This window comes from Nannobrachium achirus (assembly GCF_963921795.1).
Source record: "Nannobrachium achirus genome assembly, chromosome: 5".
Taxonomy (NCBI): Eukaryota; Metazoa; Chordata; class Actinopteri; order Myctophiformes; family Myctophidae; genus Nannobrachium; species Nannobrachium achirus.
This window is the reverse complement of record NC_137814.1, coordinates 18063210-18078657: the sequence shown is the minus strand read 5'-3', so window position 1 is coordinate 18078657 and position 15448 is coordinate 18063210. Positions and strand designations below refer to the sequence as shown.

General features: G+C 46.1%; 1 protein-coding gene across 1 annotated transcript in view; it reads right to left on the bottom strand.

The window, feature by feature from the left end:
• dab1b (DAB adaptor protein 1b) overlaps positions 1-15225 on the bottom strand; it is a gene marked incomplete at both ends in the record, with an annotated part of 69464 nt that extends 54239 nt beyond the window's left edge. Inside the window, one exon of the mRNA XM_080725590.1 lies at positions 15156-15225. Within this exon, the coding sequence (XP_080581716.1) occupies positions 15156-15225 (70 nt within the window). The remainder of the gene's footprint in view (positions 1-15155) is intronic.
• Between the last annotated feature and the right edge of the window lie 223 nt (positions 15226-15448).

Genomic DNA, 15448 nt, shown 5'->3' with positions numbered 1-15448 from the left:
TGGGGCCCCTTTAAAAACAGTATTGAAAATTGGAATACTCCAAATACCCTAAAGTTAAAAACTAAAGTACATGAGTACATGTACTTGGTTACTTTCCACCACGGCAGTAGATACAGTAGTAGTGTATAGTACAGTACAGTACAGTATATATGTGTAGCAGCTCCGCTGCACCCCCAGGGTTCAGATGGCGGTGATGGAGTGCACCGCGGGGCATGCCGTTTCATCATGCTCTGCAGCGGAAGGAAGAGAGAGGAGAGTGACACCAAGAGACGGAGAGGAAGAGCATGTGTGTGTGTGTGCGTGCGTGCGTGCGTGCGCGCGTGCGAGCGTGCGTGCGTGCGTGCGTGAGTGAGAGAGAGAGAATTCAAGAAATAGACAGTGTGACGAAAACAATCCTGGCCCTCGCAAAATAAGTGGTTGTTCTTTTATGGTAAAAAAAGAAATAAAAACAATTTGGGAGGTATAGGCTTACAATTATGTAAACATTGTGGTTGCGGTTAAGGTAGGACTTAGGGTTATACATTTAGAGATTAGGTTTAGAGTTGGAGTTGTGCCTGATTTAGGAAAACTCGAAATGGGACTGATGGCTATGGATTATGAGATCCATAAATGTATGATCCATGCATGAGGCTCATCTGACCATGAAGTTATATTCTGTGAACTACTTACAGAATTGGACTTACAGGTCATTGCGACTGTGGTTATCCTGACTACAAGATCATGTTTGGGTTATACTGTAGGGTCTGGCTAGGAAAGTTACCAGTGAGGACCTTACGTGTGTCAAGGAACCAATCAAAGAGTTCCAAGGTTATACTCTTTTATGTATGTCTATCCTCCATCTTAAGAAAGAGAGAAGGCTGCAACTATGGAGTTGTATGCTGACTGTTTGTCCTCCTGTCTGACGCTCTCAATACAACAATGTATGAATAATTTATGAGTCTTATTTCGGTGTGAAATAATTCTTCTGGTTATGGACTTGTTTATCCATATTTTATTTAACAGGGACATTCTGCAGAATGAGTACTTTACTTTTAAGGTGTCCGGGTAGCTCAGTCGGTACTAGAGCTCTCCATAAGGTCATGGGTACGACCCCGGGCACCGCCAACTCAGCGTATCAGTATCACGGTTTGGGTGTGGCAAGTAATGCGGCAAGTAGTACTGGGAGCTGATGGTAGGTTATGTGGCATCGTAACAGGGACAGACTCCTCCATGTTACCGGCCGACAATAGGCAATTTAAGCTCACAATTTTCAGGACGGCAATGCCAGGCGGAGTACGTAATGCTATGACGTAATCGCCGTAACAGTCAAAATCGTTAAGCAAACAGGCGTCAGAAAAAAGTGGGGGTCCTCAGAGTTACCACAGGGGGTCCTTCAAATCTTTGAGTGATAGAAAAAAAATTCTCCTTTTTTATATTAACCACTTGAATCCTAGCGTTCATATTCTGAGAACTTTAGTCAAAAATAGCAGATCTACAAGCTCACAGCGCCTCGCTCTACAAGACGTTGTGAGTATATAGATCGGCTATTTTCGTCAAAGATGTTTGGTGTGTAGAGGGTAAAAAGAGCTGAAAACACAAATTGACATGAATCCAAAATACAATGATGAGTGTTCTGTCAAACAATGAAACGATATGGAATCTATGAAGAGGTTGTGGGGGTCCCTGCTTCATCTCTCTCTCAACTAAGGGGTCCTTGGCTTGAAAACGTTGAAGACCCCTGCAGTAGATTAATACTGTGAGTGATTGAGAGACAGAGAAAGAGAGAGAGACATACCGGTACATACACTCACAGAAAGAGAGAGAGGGCGTGCCGTGCATGGAAGAGAGAGAAAACACGATGAGAGCTGACACCTGCTACCCTCGGTTCCTGGTCTGGATCACCAAACATTGAAAGGTCCCTCTGTGTTATTTACATTTGTTTTGCAGTTTGCACTTCTCTTTGCACTCTACTCGTGTGAATGTTTGCCCGCGGGTGTGTTGACTACAGGCAGGGGCGTCACACCAAATTCTGGGCCCTGGGTACAAGGATTCACTGCGGGCCCCCCATGAATGTTAACTATTGAAAAATAGCAGATATACAATCTCACAGCGCGGCACCGAGTGCCGCGCTGCGAGCTTGTATATCTGCTATTTTTGAAAAATCGTGAAAATGTGCGCAAGAAACCTATGTCAAGGACCCCCAAGATGATATGTATTTGGCCACGGACCCTGATCTCAAAATATTTAGTTCCAGGGACCCCCAGAAGCAAAATTTGAGTTAGAAATGTTCGCTTAAAAAATACATATATTCAAAGATTTCCACACATTTTCACAACTTTTCAAAAATAGCAGATCTACAAGCTCGCAGCGCGGCACTCGGTGCCGCGCTGTGAGCTTGTATATCTGCTATTTTTCAATAGATAAAGTTATTAGGGCCCCTCCGGCTTGGGCCCCAGTAACTCAGTCCCACTTTCCTACCCCTTGTGACGCCCCTGACCACAGGGTTCATGCCCTTCCACTTGGCCCTGGATAAGAGTGTCCACCGAATGCAAATTCACCAAACTGTAATCCGGTTGACTAAAAGGTCACTGTTCCGCAGAACAAGTGGTTCTCAACCTTTTGAGGCCGCGACCCCCCAAAACCATTTGGACTGTATGGAGACCCCCCACCTCGCTCACCCCCCCCAACCCTGACAAGCATTTAGAATTGTAGGAGTTGGTGTTTGACTCGGTTTCACAGATACAGTAAATGTTAGCTATTATAAATTTTCGTTGTGTTTTTTGTTAAAGGAGTAGTTCACCCCCAAAATGATTTTTTTCTATTGATTCCATGTCTAGTCTCCATGGCGTGACTAATCAATAGAAAAAAAGTCATTTTGGGGGTGAACTACTCCTTTAATTTGGACAACGTTTCACCAGTTTTTATCATGTCATTTGTTGATTACTTTTGAGGTCCATTTGTACACTGTCAAGAGATAAATTTACATTTACTACTTCACAATGTAGCCAGTAAAGTTTAGTTCTGTGATTCTTAACCTTTTTAATTTCAAGAAAAAAAGGTTAATGAATGAAGGACCCCCAGTCTAATATGCATTAGGAACACAGACCTCCATTTGATACCAGTTTTCATCTCTGGGACCCCAGTCTACACTGTACAATCCTCAGCATCAATTAATTTAATTCAGAGAGGGTGACTCATAACTGTGGGTGTGTAACTCTGCAGACCCATAAGGGTCCATTTGGATGGCCGGTGGTCCCCACGACCCGACCTTGAGGAGCGGCGGAACAGTTAAGACCTTGGGGTCGAGTGACTCAAAATTAACCCATTTGGGCCGAGGATTATTGAGTGCTTTAACTATTGAAAAATAGCAGATATACAAGCTCACAGCGCGGCACCGAGTGCTGCGCTGCGAGCTTGTAGATCTGCTATTTTTGAAAAGTCGTGAAAATGTGTGCAAATCTTTGAATATATGTATTTTTAAAGCGAACATTAGTAACTCAAATTTAGCTTCTGGGGGGTCCTTGGAACTAAATATTTTGAGATGGGGGTCCGTGGCCAAATACATGTCATTTTGGAACCACTGACATAAAAACAAAGTTTTTTTCCTAAAAACCTTAGAAATATTTAGAAGACACTTACAGAATCGGGTCAAAATATTCAAAGACCTGCACAAAGTTTCACGATAAAAAATAAATAGCAGATCTACAAGCTCGCAGCTTTTTTCAATAGCTAAAGCATAAAATAACGCGTAACAATGCGTACCCGGACTAACTGGATTAAAACGCGGCGGGATTTGCCCACCTATACGACACGAAGACCTGGCGGGTCCCGCGGAGCGAACGATTACTGCTAGCGGTGCTTCATACTGTTACGAGGGGCTCATCCCTGATCGGATGGCCGGACCCTCCTCCTCCTCCTCCTCCTTCCCGCCGCACCAGAATGGGGACAGCGAAGAGGCACAGATGGCAACAGATGGACTGTCATGAGCGCCCCCTCCAGACACCAGGACTTGGCAACCGGGAACTTCTTGTTGGGTAGCCGGGCACGGAGGCAGCTTAACCTCTGAACTTGTTGAAACGTGTTCCACGCTTCCACGTCTTCTATAGCGGTGGTTCTCAACCTGTGCAAAAATTATTTTCGGGGGTCCCCCAGATGATTAACTTAATGAACAATATTGTTTTCGAATTCAACAGTAAACAAACCGACATACAGTTCAAGTGTGTAGAGGGTATCTGCACATTTCTAAAGTGACAATTTAAGGACTTACATTGGCCAAACTGTCAAATATTAGAGGCAGAAATTGTGAAAATAGCCGATCTACATGCTCACAACGAGGCGTTGTGAGCATGTAGATCGGCTATTTTCACAACGAGGCGTTGTGAGCATGTAGATCGGCTATTTTCAGGCGTTGTGAGCATGTAGATCGGCTATTTTCACAATGTTATACAAAATGTAATGCCTCAACTCTTAGTGCTCGTCAGGGTGGGTTAAAATATGATTTTCGGGGTCGCGGCCTGAAAAGGTTGAGAACCACTGTTCTATAGCCGCGTCCGCCGATATGCCGCAGTGCATATGCTATCGATTTTATTGCAATCGCAAATACATGCATCTACTACACGTCAGTGACGTCACATCCACATCCGTCTGCCCTCTTGTCCTTCAGTCTGCGGCGCTAACGAACTCTTGTCCTGCTTATCGACAGTATGCACACTAAAGTTCTCAAATTCTGCCTGAACCCGACCATACCCGAACCCGACCCGACATTTGGGGTAGGGTAGGGCCTAAAATGTGTGCGGCCGGGCCTTAATTTTCAGGCCCGTTGAGAACTCTAATGCACACAGCAAAACCCTTAGTACTGTTAATGCAACTCTGAGAGAGTACAAATGGACCCATGGACTGGTGGGGCGGATGATTCCAAAGGAGTGGAATGGGGGAAAGAAGGGAGCAAAATCTGTCCGCGGCCATCTGCCTTCCCCCATGTGTACCAGCTAACATCCATGAGCCTCGGCACACACACGCAGACACACATTTACAAATATTAGGAGCGGCGCCGTGCTCCCCACCCCTCCAAACCCACGCTAATGCGCGAGATGCCAAATTAAAAAAATTAGAGCATGCTGCTGCTCCGGCGGCAAAACGGGCGAGATAGGAGGTTTTGGTTAAATGAGAGGATCGTTAAACCAATTATAGAGTTAATGAGGGGTATTGTGCACATCATCAATGCAGTGGATAGCACATCGATCCAAAGGCAGAGTTACATACAGTTATTGATGGGAGCTGGGGTGAGCGGGGATGGCCCGGATCAGTCTTTACGCCAGGGTTCGGGATGGGGCGATATGGACATTTCATATCACGATTATTGTGACAAAGGAAATCGCGATTTACAATATTATCGCGATAATCAAAATCCATTATGCTGGGGCGGAACATTTGCCAAAAAATAGCCGATCTACAAGCTCACAACAAGCTTTGTTGTGAGCTTGTAGATCGGCTATTTTTTTGGAAAAGACATTTGATAGAGAGTGAAAAAAGGATTGTATCAAGTACGTATATAATTGGTAAAAGTAGCTTTTACCAATTATAGAGGGTTTAAGTGGTACCGGATATGCAGTTCGGCAAATAAAAGCTGAATTGATCCCAGTGCATGACGGAGGACGATATCACGATTAATTAAATCTCCACAATACGATTATCGTGAGTGTTTTTATCACGATAAACGATAAGGCCAAGGACCCCTTAGTTGAGAGAGAGATGAAGCAGGGACCCCATAACCTTTTCATAGATTCCATATAGTTTCATCGTTTGACAGCACAATCATCAGCATATTTTGGATTCATGTCAATTTGTCTTTTCAGATATTTAAAGTTACACCATGTAACTTTTTTTATAAAACAAATCTTAAAATTGTCCTAACTGTTAAATCGCTAAAGTTTTAGAACACCCACTCCGTTATTTTCAGCTTCTAAAGCCTTCTCTTTATATGTTTTCTATGATCCTGACCGGGCCCCGGTTTTCGCGGAAAAATTACGTCATCACACTACCGGCCAATCACAGCGAGGGTTATACACTGCCGGCCAATCACAGCGCATCTTGAAGTGGGGTCGCTATGGCGGCCATATTTGTAGTCGCCTGTGTGTCTCTATACTCAAAAGGTAATCTCGCCTACCAGGCAGGGTGAAGTAGTCCGTTTCTCCGGAATGCCTGAACGCACAGGAACCAGGGACCCCTCTAAAGATAGATCTCGGCGAGGTGGAGGCAGACGCGGGGGTGTGAAGGTACGAAACACGGCCGAAAGACGCGGATGCGACCGGAGTTTGCTATAGGGCTACTGACCACTAGTTGAGCATCTTACACAGTATAGCTTTAACCGCTCGAACCATCAATACTTAATAAACTTCACTTTCGCTCTGTACTTAGTCTGCTCTTTTTTTACTCCCTGTTGAAGATCCATGCTATATTATACTTAGTTGTACTGCACAATGGTGCCGTACAAAAGTCGCATCGTGGCACATTGTGAGCTTGCAGATCTGCATTTTTCACTATTAACAACTTGGGTGCCAAACTCGTTCAGTAACGAGTTAAGGCCACCAGGGGTCACCCTGCCAAAAGGAGTTGTCTCGTTCCTGAACGAGACAACAAGGGGTTAACTGGTACAGCTCTGCGTGCATGCTGCGTGCCCTGTGAACGACCCTAGTCCATACGTCACCCCGTAGCTCAGAGAGAGAGAGAAAATGGCGCGAGCTGGTTGCATTGATTTCCATTCTAGGCTGACATAAAAAGGGCTTTATCTATGAATGAGGTGAAAAGAACGCCAGGGAAGAAGAGATCTGATTGTTTTCACGGCGACACTTTACTGCGATGGTCGGCCGCGGTTTGGATTTTAGTTTCGCGAGCGTTTGTAAACAAATGGATTTTCTTCCTCAATCGTCAGTGGACACTCACGTGCACACGCACAAAGCTTCCGAGGCTCTTCAAAATAAAGCGTGAGTGAACGGCGGCAGCAGCAACAGCTAGAAATGTTAGAAACATTGGCTTCCCATGTGTTAAGAAATAGTTCCTTGATCATAATAGAGGCAAATGTTATGGCAATATTGATTCGACGTCATATCTCTCAGCACTTTACAGTAATGGTGAAACGGCAGGATGGACATCATGTTATACTCAATGACCACCACGGCGCACCATACAGCTAACCTCTATTTAGAGGAGCCTGGCTCCTGCTGCTGCTTATTTTTAAATCATAGCCTGTTCTGCTAAGGATCAAAGCAGTATATTTAGGCCATGCTACAGCCCCACCAGTCCAACACGTGTACAAAAGGCATCTGGAGATTTCACGGTGTGCAATTTCCATCTTTCGCGTCTGCCTGTCTTTCCGACGGTCTGTCTCTCTCTCTCTCTCTCTCTCTCTCTCTCTCTCTCTGTTGCTGTCGCTTTCACCCACTCTCTCTACTCCTTTTTTTAAATTAATATTTCTTTCATGTTGTGTGTGTGTGTGTGTGTGTGTGTGTGTGTGTGTGTGTGTGTGTGTGTGTGTGTGTGTGCAGACTGTGCACAGATTACAGTGGGAGAGCAACAGTTGCTATGGAGATGGAGTGAAGTCACGCATGTGAAGCAATCCCGTCGATGGGCAGAGGGGAGCCTTCGCTTCTATCCACGCAGAGAGCGATAGAAAGAGGGAGAGAGAGAGAGAGAGAGAGAGAGAGAGAGAGAGAGAGAGAGAGAGAGAGAGACCCAGCCGCAACCAGCCATGTTTTTTTTTCTCTCTCCCACTAACATCTGGGGTCTAGGAAAGACCACGCCACAACATCTCTTACAAGACCAGACAAGACTGGGTCAAAACCTAGTGTAAGGCTGCAGGGGTGTCGCACCAAATGCTGGGCCCTGGGTAGGGCATTCACCAAATATTTGAATATTTGAATATCAAAGTCACTATTCAACGTTGTTCACCGAAGTCGAATATTTGCTTTTTTTTTTATATTTTTTTTATAAATAGTTTATGAAACTTGGCTAGATAGGAAGTCATACGAATGAGTTGTCAATGCCCCTGGTGGATGAATTTGTTAGTGCTCTATACCAGGGCTCCTCAAACCTTTTTAGGCCGTGACCCCCAAAATAAACATATTTGAACTGGGGACCCCCACCCTGACAAGCACTTGGAATTGTAGGTATTACATTTAATGTGACTCGGTTCCGCAGATAAATATTGTGAAAATAGCAGATCTACATGCTCACAACGCCTCGCAACGCGAGGCGTTGTGAGCATGTAGATCGGCTATTTTCACAATGTTTGCCTCTTGCTTACTTAATATTTGACAGTTTGGCCAGTCCTGTCGAATATTCGACTATTCGAATACTTTGAGGTTGAATAATTCAAATAATAAAAATCACTATTTGTGAATGCCCTAGCCCTGGGTACTTTAATTTATTGAAAAATAGCAGATATAACAAGCTCACAGCGTGGCACAGAGTGCCGTGCTGCGAGCTTGTAGATCTGCTATTTTTGAAAAAATCGTGAAAATTAAGTCTGAAAATTTCAAATCCTTCCAAGGTTTTTTGAAAAAACCTGTTTCTATGTCAGTGGTGCTCAAACTTTTTTCACGTGAAGGACCCCCAAAACGATGTATGTATTTGGCCACGGACCCTCCATCTCAAAATATTTCGTTCCAGGGACCCCCCCCAGAAGCAGAATTTGAGTTAAACAAATGAGTCAAACAATACATTATATTCAAAGATTTGCACACATTTTCACGACGTTTCGAAAAAATAGCAGATCTACAAGCTTGCAGCGCGGCACTCGGTGCCGCGCTGTGAGCTTGTATATCTGCTATTTTTTCAATAACTAAAGTATGAAATAATTACCAGGCCCCTCCACCTTGGGCCCTAGTAACTCAGTCCCACTTGTCCCCCCCTTGTGACGCCCCTGTATGGCTGTATGAAACGCTGCAGGGCTTTTAGATAGAGGAAGCATGCAGGTCAGGGACACTCATAACTTAGCTTTAGCCTATAGCTTAATCCTATAACTTCATCAGTCAGTGATGTTCAGGGTTTTTGTGTTATCCCCACAGAGGCTTGTCATCCCACTTTAATGGATCATAAGGCCGACAGACTGCCTGCGCTTTGTGTCTTTTAGGGCATTCACCAAATATTCGAATATTCGAATATCAAAGTCATTATTCAATGTTGTTCACCCAAGTCGAATATTCGCTTCTTTTCTTCTCTCTCCTCTATATAGTTTATAAAGCTTGGCTAGATAGGAAGTCATAAGAATGAGTTGTCAATGCCCCTGGTGGATGAATTTGTTAATGCTCTATACCAAGGGTTCTCAAACCTTTTTAGGCCGTGACCCCCAAAATAAACACATTTGAACACATTTGACCACCACCCTGACAAGCACTTGGATTATAGGTATTACATTTAATGTGACTCGATCGGTTCCGCAGATAAATATTGTGAAAATAGCAGAAATAGCAGATCTACATGCTCACGTTGTGAGCATGTAGATCGGCTATTTTCACAATGTTCGCCTCTTGCTTACTTAATATTTGACAGTTTGGCCAGTCCTGTCGAATATTCCACTATTCGAATACTTTGAGGTAGAATATTTCGAATACTAAAAATCACTATTCGTGAATGCCCTAGTCTCTCTCTCTCTCTCTCTCTCTCTCTCTCTCTCTCTCTCTCTCTCTCTCTCTCTCTCTCTCTCTCTCTGGCCAACTGGCCAACGCCGACGCTGAAACGTCAGCAGTCAGTGAGTCAGAGACAATGGCGTTCTCTGACCCACCCAGCAGAGGTCCAGCCAACAAACACTAATCAGTCTATCATTGCCTATCATTACGGAGGCGGCGTGGCTCCTCTCGCCTGCACGGGCTCCTTGCTCCGTATGTTCTTTATCCCGATCGTATCGGGAGATCGGAAATCGGGGAGATCGGCTTGAGCCCCTGCCCTTTTACTCGTCCGTAAGAAAGTGCCCTCTCCAGACCACGCATGCAGTTTTCACTATGGCGAAATAAATGCAAATGCCCTCTTTCCATGCCATACCTGAAGGCAGCATTCAAGAGAATTGCCATTGTCCTAACTCTCCTGAATTGAATTCTTATGTTGAAATAATTGCCCTCTCTGTGTAGAAATCCTTGCTTTTACGCCACATCTCCAGTATTAGCTTGATTATGCTTAGTTCAGTGTGGAATCAAGCACCAAAAATAGCTGCGACGTGTTGTGAGCAGACCTGCTATTTTCGATATTTTCACCAAAAGGCCCTTTTAGAAATTTCAGCCCCCCCCCTGCCTCTCATTCTCTGCACGTCCCTGTCCATAATATACCCATGGAAAACACAGGCAGCGCTTTATCTAAATGTATGCCATCAGCCTGGTCCCCCCACAGAGGCTCCTTCACCTGCTTCCAACCACCTCACCGCCAACGCCGCCGGCTGGCTGGCTGGCTGGCTGGCTGGCTGGCTGGCTGGCTGGCTGGCTGACTGGCTGACTGGCTGACTGACTGGCTGGCTGGCTGGCTGGCTGGCTGGCTGACTGGCTGGCTGGCTGGCTGGCTGACTGGCTGGCTGGCTGGCTGGCTGGCTGACTGGCTGGCTGGCTGGCTGGCTGGCTGCTTGCGTTCGCGCGTGACACCGCGCATCCATCTTTGAGGTGGCCCCATTTCCATTTATATGGATCTAAATAGCATCTTCAGTGATTGCGACGCCGGTCCCCCGCAGCACATGTGATTAACATGGTAAAGTCTTGATAGCCTGTGCTGATAGCCCCCTCCAGTGAGTCGCATTGGGCCAACGTGCATAATGGCCTAAACTGCCAGTGGCGTCAGTTCAGCAAAAGCTAAGGTATGGCAACATGACTGGTGTCTTGCATGCGCGCCTTTGCGCGCGTGCAAGACACCAGTCATGTTGCCATACCGTAGCGGTCCCATCCTAATTTACAGTACTCTTTAAGACAGAATAAGACATAATAAAGCCATAATAAGAAACAATGTGTTGGTAATTAGAACTAGCCTGGTTAATAAACCAGACCGCACAACACCACCCCCTGGCGGTAACGAAGTGTGTGATAGAGGCTGGCACCGCCAGGCAAAATTAGAACTAATATGTTTTATTACACAGAAACAAAGACAGAATAGCAGAAAGAGCGAATACATTCTCTGACACCGTCACCTGCCGACCGCCAGTTCGACCCTCAGTCGTGCTGCATCGCCGGCGATAGGACCGGCAGCCACGAAACTGTAGCTAGGACCGGCATCGCTGGTAACTGCCGCAGCAGCCACCATCGCACGGACCGGCTATTCTGTCTTTGTTTCTGTATAATAAAACATATTAGTTCTAATTACCAACACATTATTTCTTATTATGGCTTTATTATGTCTTATTCTGTCTTAAAGTGTACTATAAATTAGGATGGGACCACCGTAGCAACAGGCATGATGAATTTATTTTAAGTACATTTATTTTTTTCCCCCTGTAGCCAAGGTATGGCAGCTGCCATACCCTGCCATACCCAAATGACACCTCTGTAAACCGCCCCAACCCCCAGCTCTTCTCCTAGCTCTCTCTTTCTACCCCCTCCTTCCACTTAACTAGAATCGATGGGCCCTCCTCCAGCACGGCCATTTATCTGAGCAAGCCGTCGCAAAGGCAGAGAAACGGCCACGGAGGACCTGGCCCCGTGGACCCCATTACAGCCGGCCCCCGAGAAGACCCCCAGATTTACTGGACCGCTAATAGCGGAGCGGCGGGGTCTATTCATGTACGCTAGAAATGAAGAAAGCCGAGGATGAGGAGAGGACAAAGAGGGAGGGGAGAAGATAATCGTTGCTGATGGGCATGAAACCTTGTATCTCTATATTTAATCATTTTATTCTTTTTTTTTCTTCATAAATGAATGCCCTATTTTATACTTCATCGCGTGACAGTGTCTTGCACAAGTGGCAAAAATAGGTGATCTATAAGCTTGATTTTTTTGTCAAGTATTTGTGTATCTAAGTAAGCCATTTACCATGAGAGGGAGTGGGTTGTTGGCTGATTTACCACTGTTTCAGGGTTGTGGCACGAGGCGAAGCCGAGTGCCAAACACGAACACGACCCTCGAATGGTAAATTGCTTTTCTACCACTTCTACCATATAAATGAAAGAAAACACAGTTGTAACTTGCAAGATCTTGGAAATGTTACAACTGCAACACAACAGTGGGCGGGGTCCATGAGCCAACTCAAGGTTGTTGTTGACTGATTTACCACTGTTTTAAGCCAATCAGAATCCAGTATCTGAACATGTGACCACAAAAAGTGCTAGAAAAAAAAGTTTTGGACAAATACGAGGTCCGTCAATCATGACGGCGACTTCCTCCTTCCATCCCTCTCTCTTCTTCTCTCGTGCTTTTCAATACCGCCGTCGTCTCAGCCCTCTATCCTCCTCTTTTAGCCAATTCAATCCCATTTCAATCTCCCCGCGATCGTTCCCTGGGCCCTGCCGCGGCCTATTACATCACTTATACTGTTCATCAAAGCGACAGGGTGTGAATTCCCCCTGTCCGTGACACCTAAATCATGGCGCTATAGCGAAGCCCCCGAGGGCAGAGTGGGATGGAGGATGTTACTACACGTCGTTGGACCTCTGGGATGAGACAGGGGCTCGCGGTCCAGGCGACATATTTAGCCGCATCCTTAACATGACTCACTGTTCTATAGCGGTCGTCTGCCAAACAGCACTGAGTAAAAGCGTGTCCTGCTTGTTCTACCCTACCTCCACTTGTCCTCGTTTCCTTTGTAGCCTCGAGTGTTGTTTCCTCTCCTGGGTGTGTGCGTGTGTGTGTGTGTGTGTGCGTGCGTGCGTGCGTGCGTGCGTGCGTGCGTGCGTGCGTGCGTGCGTGCGTGTGTGTGTGGTGCGCGCGTTGTGTAAGAGAACACAGCACCTGAGCAGCGCGCCCCGGTTATCGTTGTGTTTTTAAGTGCTTTCTGTGGTGTTTGCTATAGCCGGGGATCCAGTCCCTCAAAATGGGAGAGGACCTGTGATGGAGAGACAGCCGCTGACCGCCGCGTCCACGTCCATGGACGCGGCCGCAAAAAAAACGTCCGGCTGTTTTGTCTATTAGTTTGGTCATTAAGGTCCACAGAATGAGAGGCCTGCTCTGCCAGAAACATCGCGAAAAAGAGTTATGGCCATTTGTACATTCACTGTCCCATTGACTCCACTACACAGGAAAGGAAATATATTTAAACAAAAGAAAAATTCTGCTTTAAGTAGCATGTGAGGGGTCAAACTGGAGGGTTTTCATGATTCTGAATCCATTGCAAGCATTTGTTTTGCACAAAAAACATTCCTTGGGCTAGAAAACGGACCAACAAAAGTGTGATAAGTGATGACTCATCAAACTAATAGTGATGACCAAACTAATAGATAAAACTGAAATAAAAAGTGCGGCAGAACATCACAGGTTCAACCCTATTCCTTGAGCTTTTGGGCATGTGGATCCCCGACTACTAGCACATTCTCGTCTTGTTTCTCCCATGTCAATGTGATTATTCTTTTAACTGCGTGTATATGAGCGAGCATCTGTGTTTGTCCTACTCGTCGCAGGCCCGCTGTGTCGCGGCAGCACACTTCGTGCCGCGCCGCGAGCTTGTACAATCTGCTATTTTTAAACATTTTTGAAAAGTCTAGAACAATCTTGAATTACGAAAACATTTCAGAACTTATGATTTAGAAGGCATTTGTAGAATCGGCCTCAGGTCTTAATGGGTTAACAGAGGTAGATCCCACATTTGAGATGTTCGCTGCGTTGCGTTTGAACCGAGTCACCTCAGTTCCACACAGAGTTTTATGTTTCATTTATCAACAAGCTCTACGAGCTCGGCTTGAAGCTTGACTCGCTGATCTGCTCATTATGGCACGAAGCATACTGTAACAGTGTGACAGTCCAGCGGTCATCACCAACGGGACTCCCTCTTTCCCAGGTGTTTCGACCAGGTGGGCGTGGTTTGAGGTTAGGTGTAGGCATCATTTCTGTTAGGGTTAGGCATAGTGTTTGTGAGGTCAGGGTATTAGGGTTATGCATATCGTCGTTGTCGGGTAAAAACCTTATATGTCCAAAACCGTTCGTTTTGCATTTATCATTTAAAAAATGATTTCAATTAGTGAAAACAGCCGATCTACAAGCACGCACCGCGAGGTGTTGTGTGCTTGTAGATCTGCTGTTTTCACTACTTTTGTGCGACGGCCTTGTCTGATGAAGCTTTGCGAAAGAACATCAAATTTGAAACTTGGAGATACAAGGTTTCCACCCGACAACGACGATATAACCATGCCCACCTGGTCGAAACACCTGGGAATGAGGGAGTCCCCATCACCAATGCTGGCTTGAGATGGCCATTTTCTATTCTATTTTTGCCACAGATGTACAAAGTGAGTGGGCAGAAACGCATGAAAAGCTAATCCTAAATCTATTCAGTGCAGTGGTTCTCAAAGTGGGTCGAGGGACTTTCAGGGTTCCTTGAAGGGGCTCCAAATGGACCCGGACTGGTCTGTAAGTCTGAGTGTGCAAATGGAACCAGATGGACCCGTGGGGTCCATTTGTACACTCTCAGAGTTATGGGGGTGGCACTAGTGAAATTAGTGTCATACATCATATCATATCCTGAAGACTACCTGGAGAGACTGGCATTCAGCAATTGGGTATTGTAACTAGTAAGACGCCTAAGGGCGAGTACGCACCACGTCTTGGCCGTCTGGCCAGTGATGTATATCGGACCAGTTACCCATATATGGAGACCCCTGGTACCCATATGGAGATCCTGTACTGTATATGGAGATATGCTGTGAGACCCCAAACATGCTCAGTTATTCGTTATGTGAAAGTCCTATCACATCTATCACATCTGACATCATACATACAATCTCTTTTATGCCAGCCAAACAGATATGGGCTGTCTTCCTCCATATATGGGCATTCCCATATGAAGTCCTGTTAGATATGGGCTTAATATTGATGACATCAGGGATCTCCATATATGGGCATAAAAGGGATTCTGTTAGTGTGGTTCCCCTGACATCACAGTGATGTCAGAGCGGCAAACCCATAGACTGTAAAAAAGTGTACACGTCCGTCGAGCATTACCACGGACGCGTCGATGACCCCTGCATGTGTGCAAACCAATGTACTGTAAGCTTCCCTCACCTTTGACCCTCCTGGACTCCCTTCTCTGGCTGGTCTTGACGCCCGGCTGGAGCTCGGCCTCCGCCGACATCCTCCTCTCCGCTGCGTCCGTGGCGGTGGTCCCTAACCCCCCCCCTTCACAGCGGTGGTCCCTAACCCCCCCCTTTCACAGCAGATCCACCATGGGACGTAGCAGCACGCTCGCTACTAAAACTCTTGCGTCCCACCGCCGCCTCCAAAGTCCTGGCACCGCCCAGCTCCCCTGCTCACAGCTGCTCTACGGCGGAGGGGATCTCCTCCAGGCCCATGGCGGG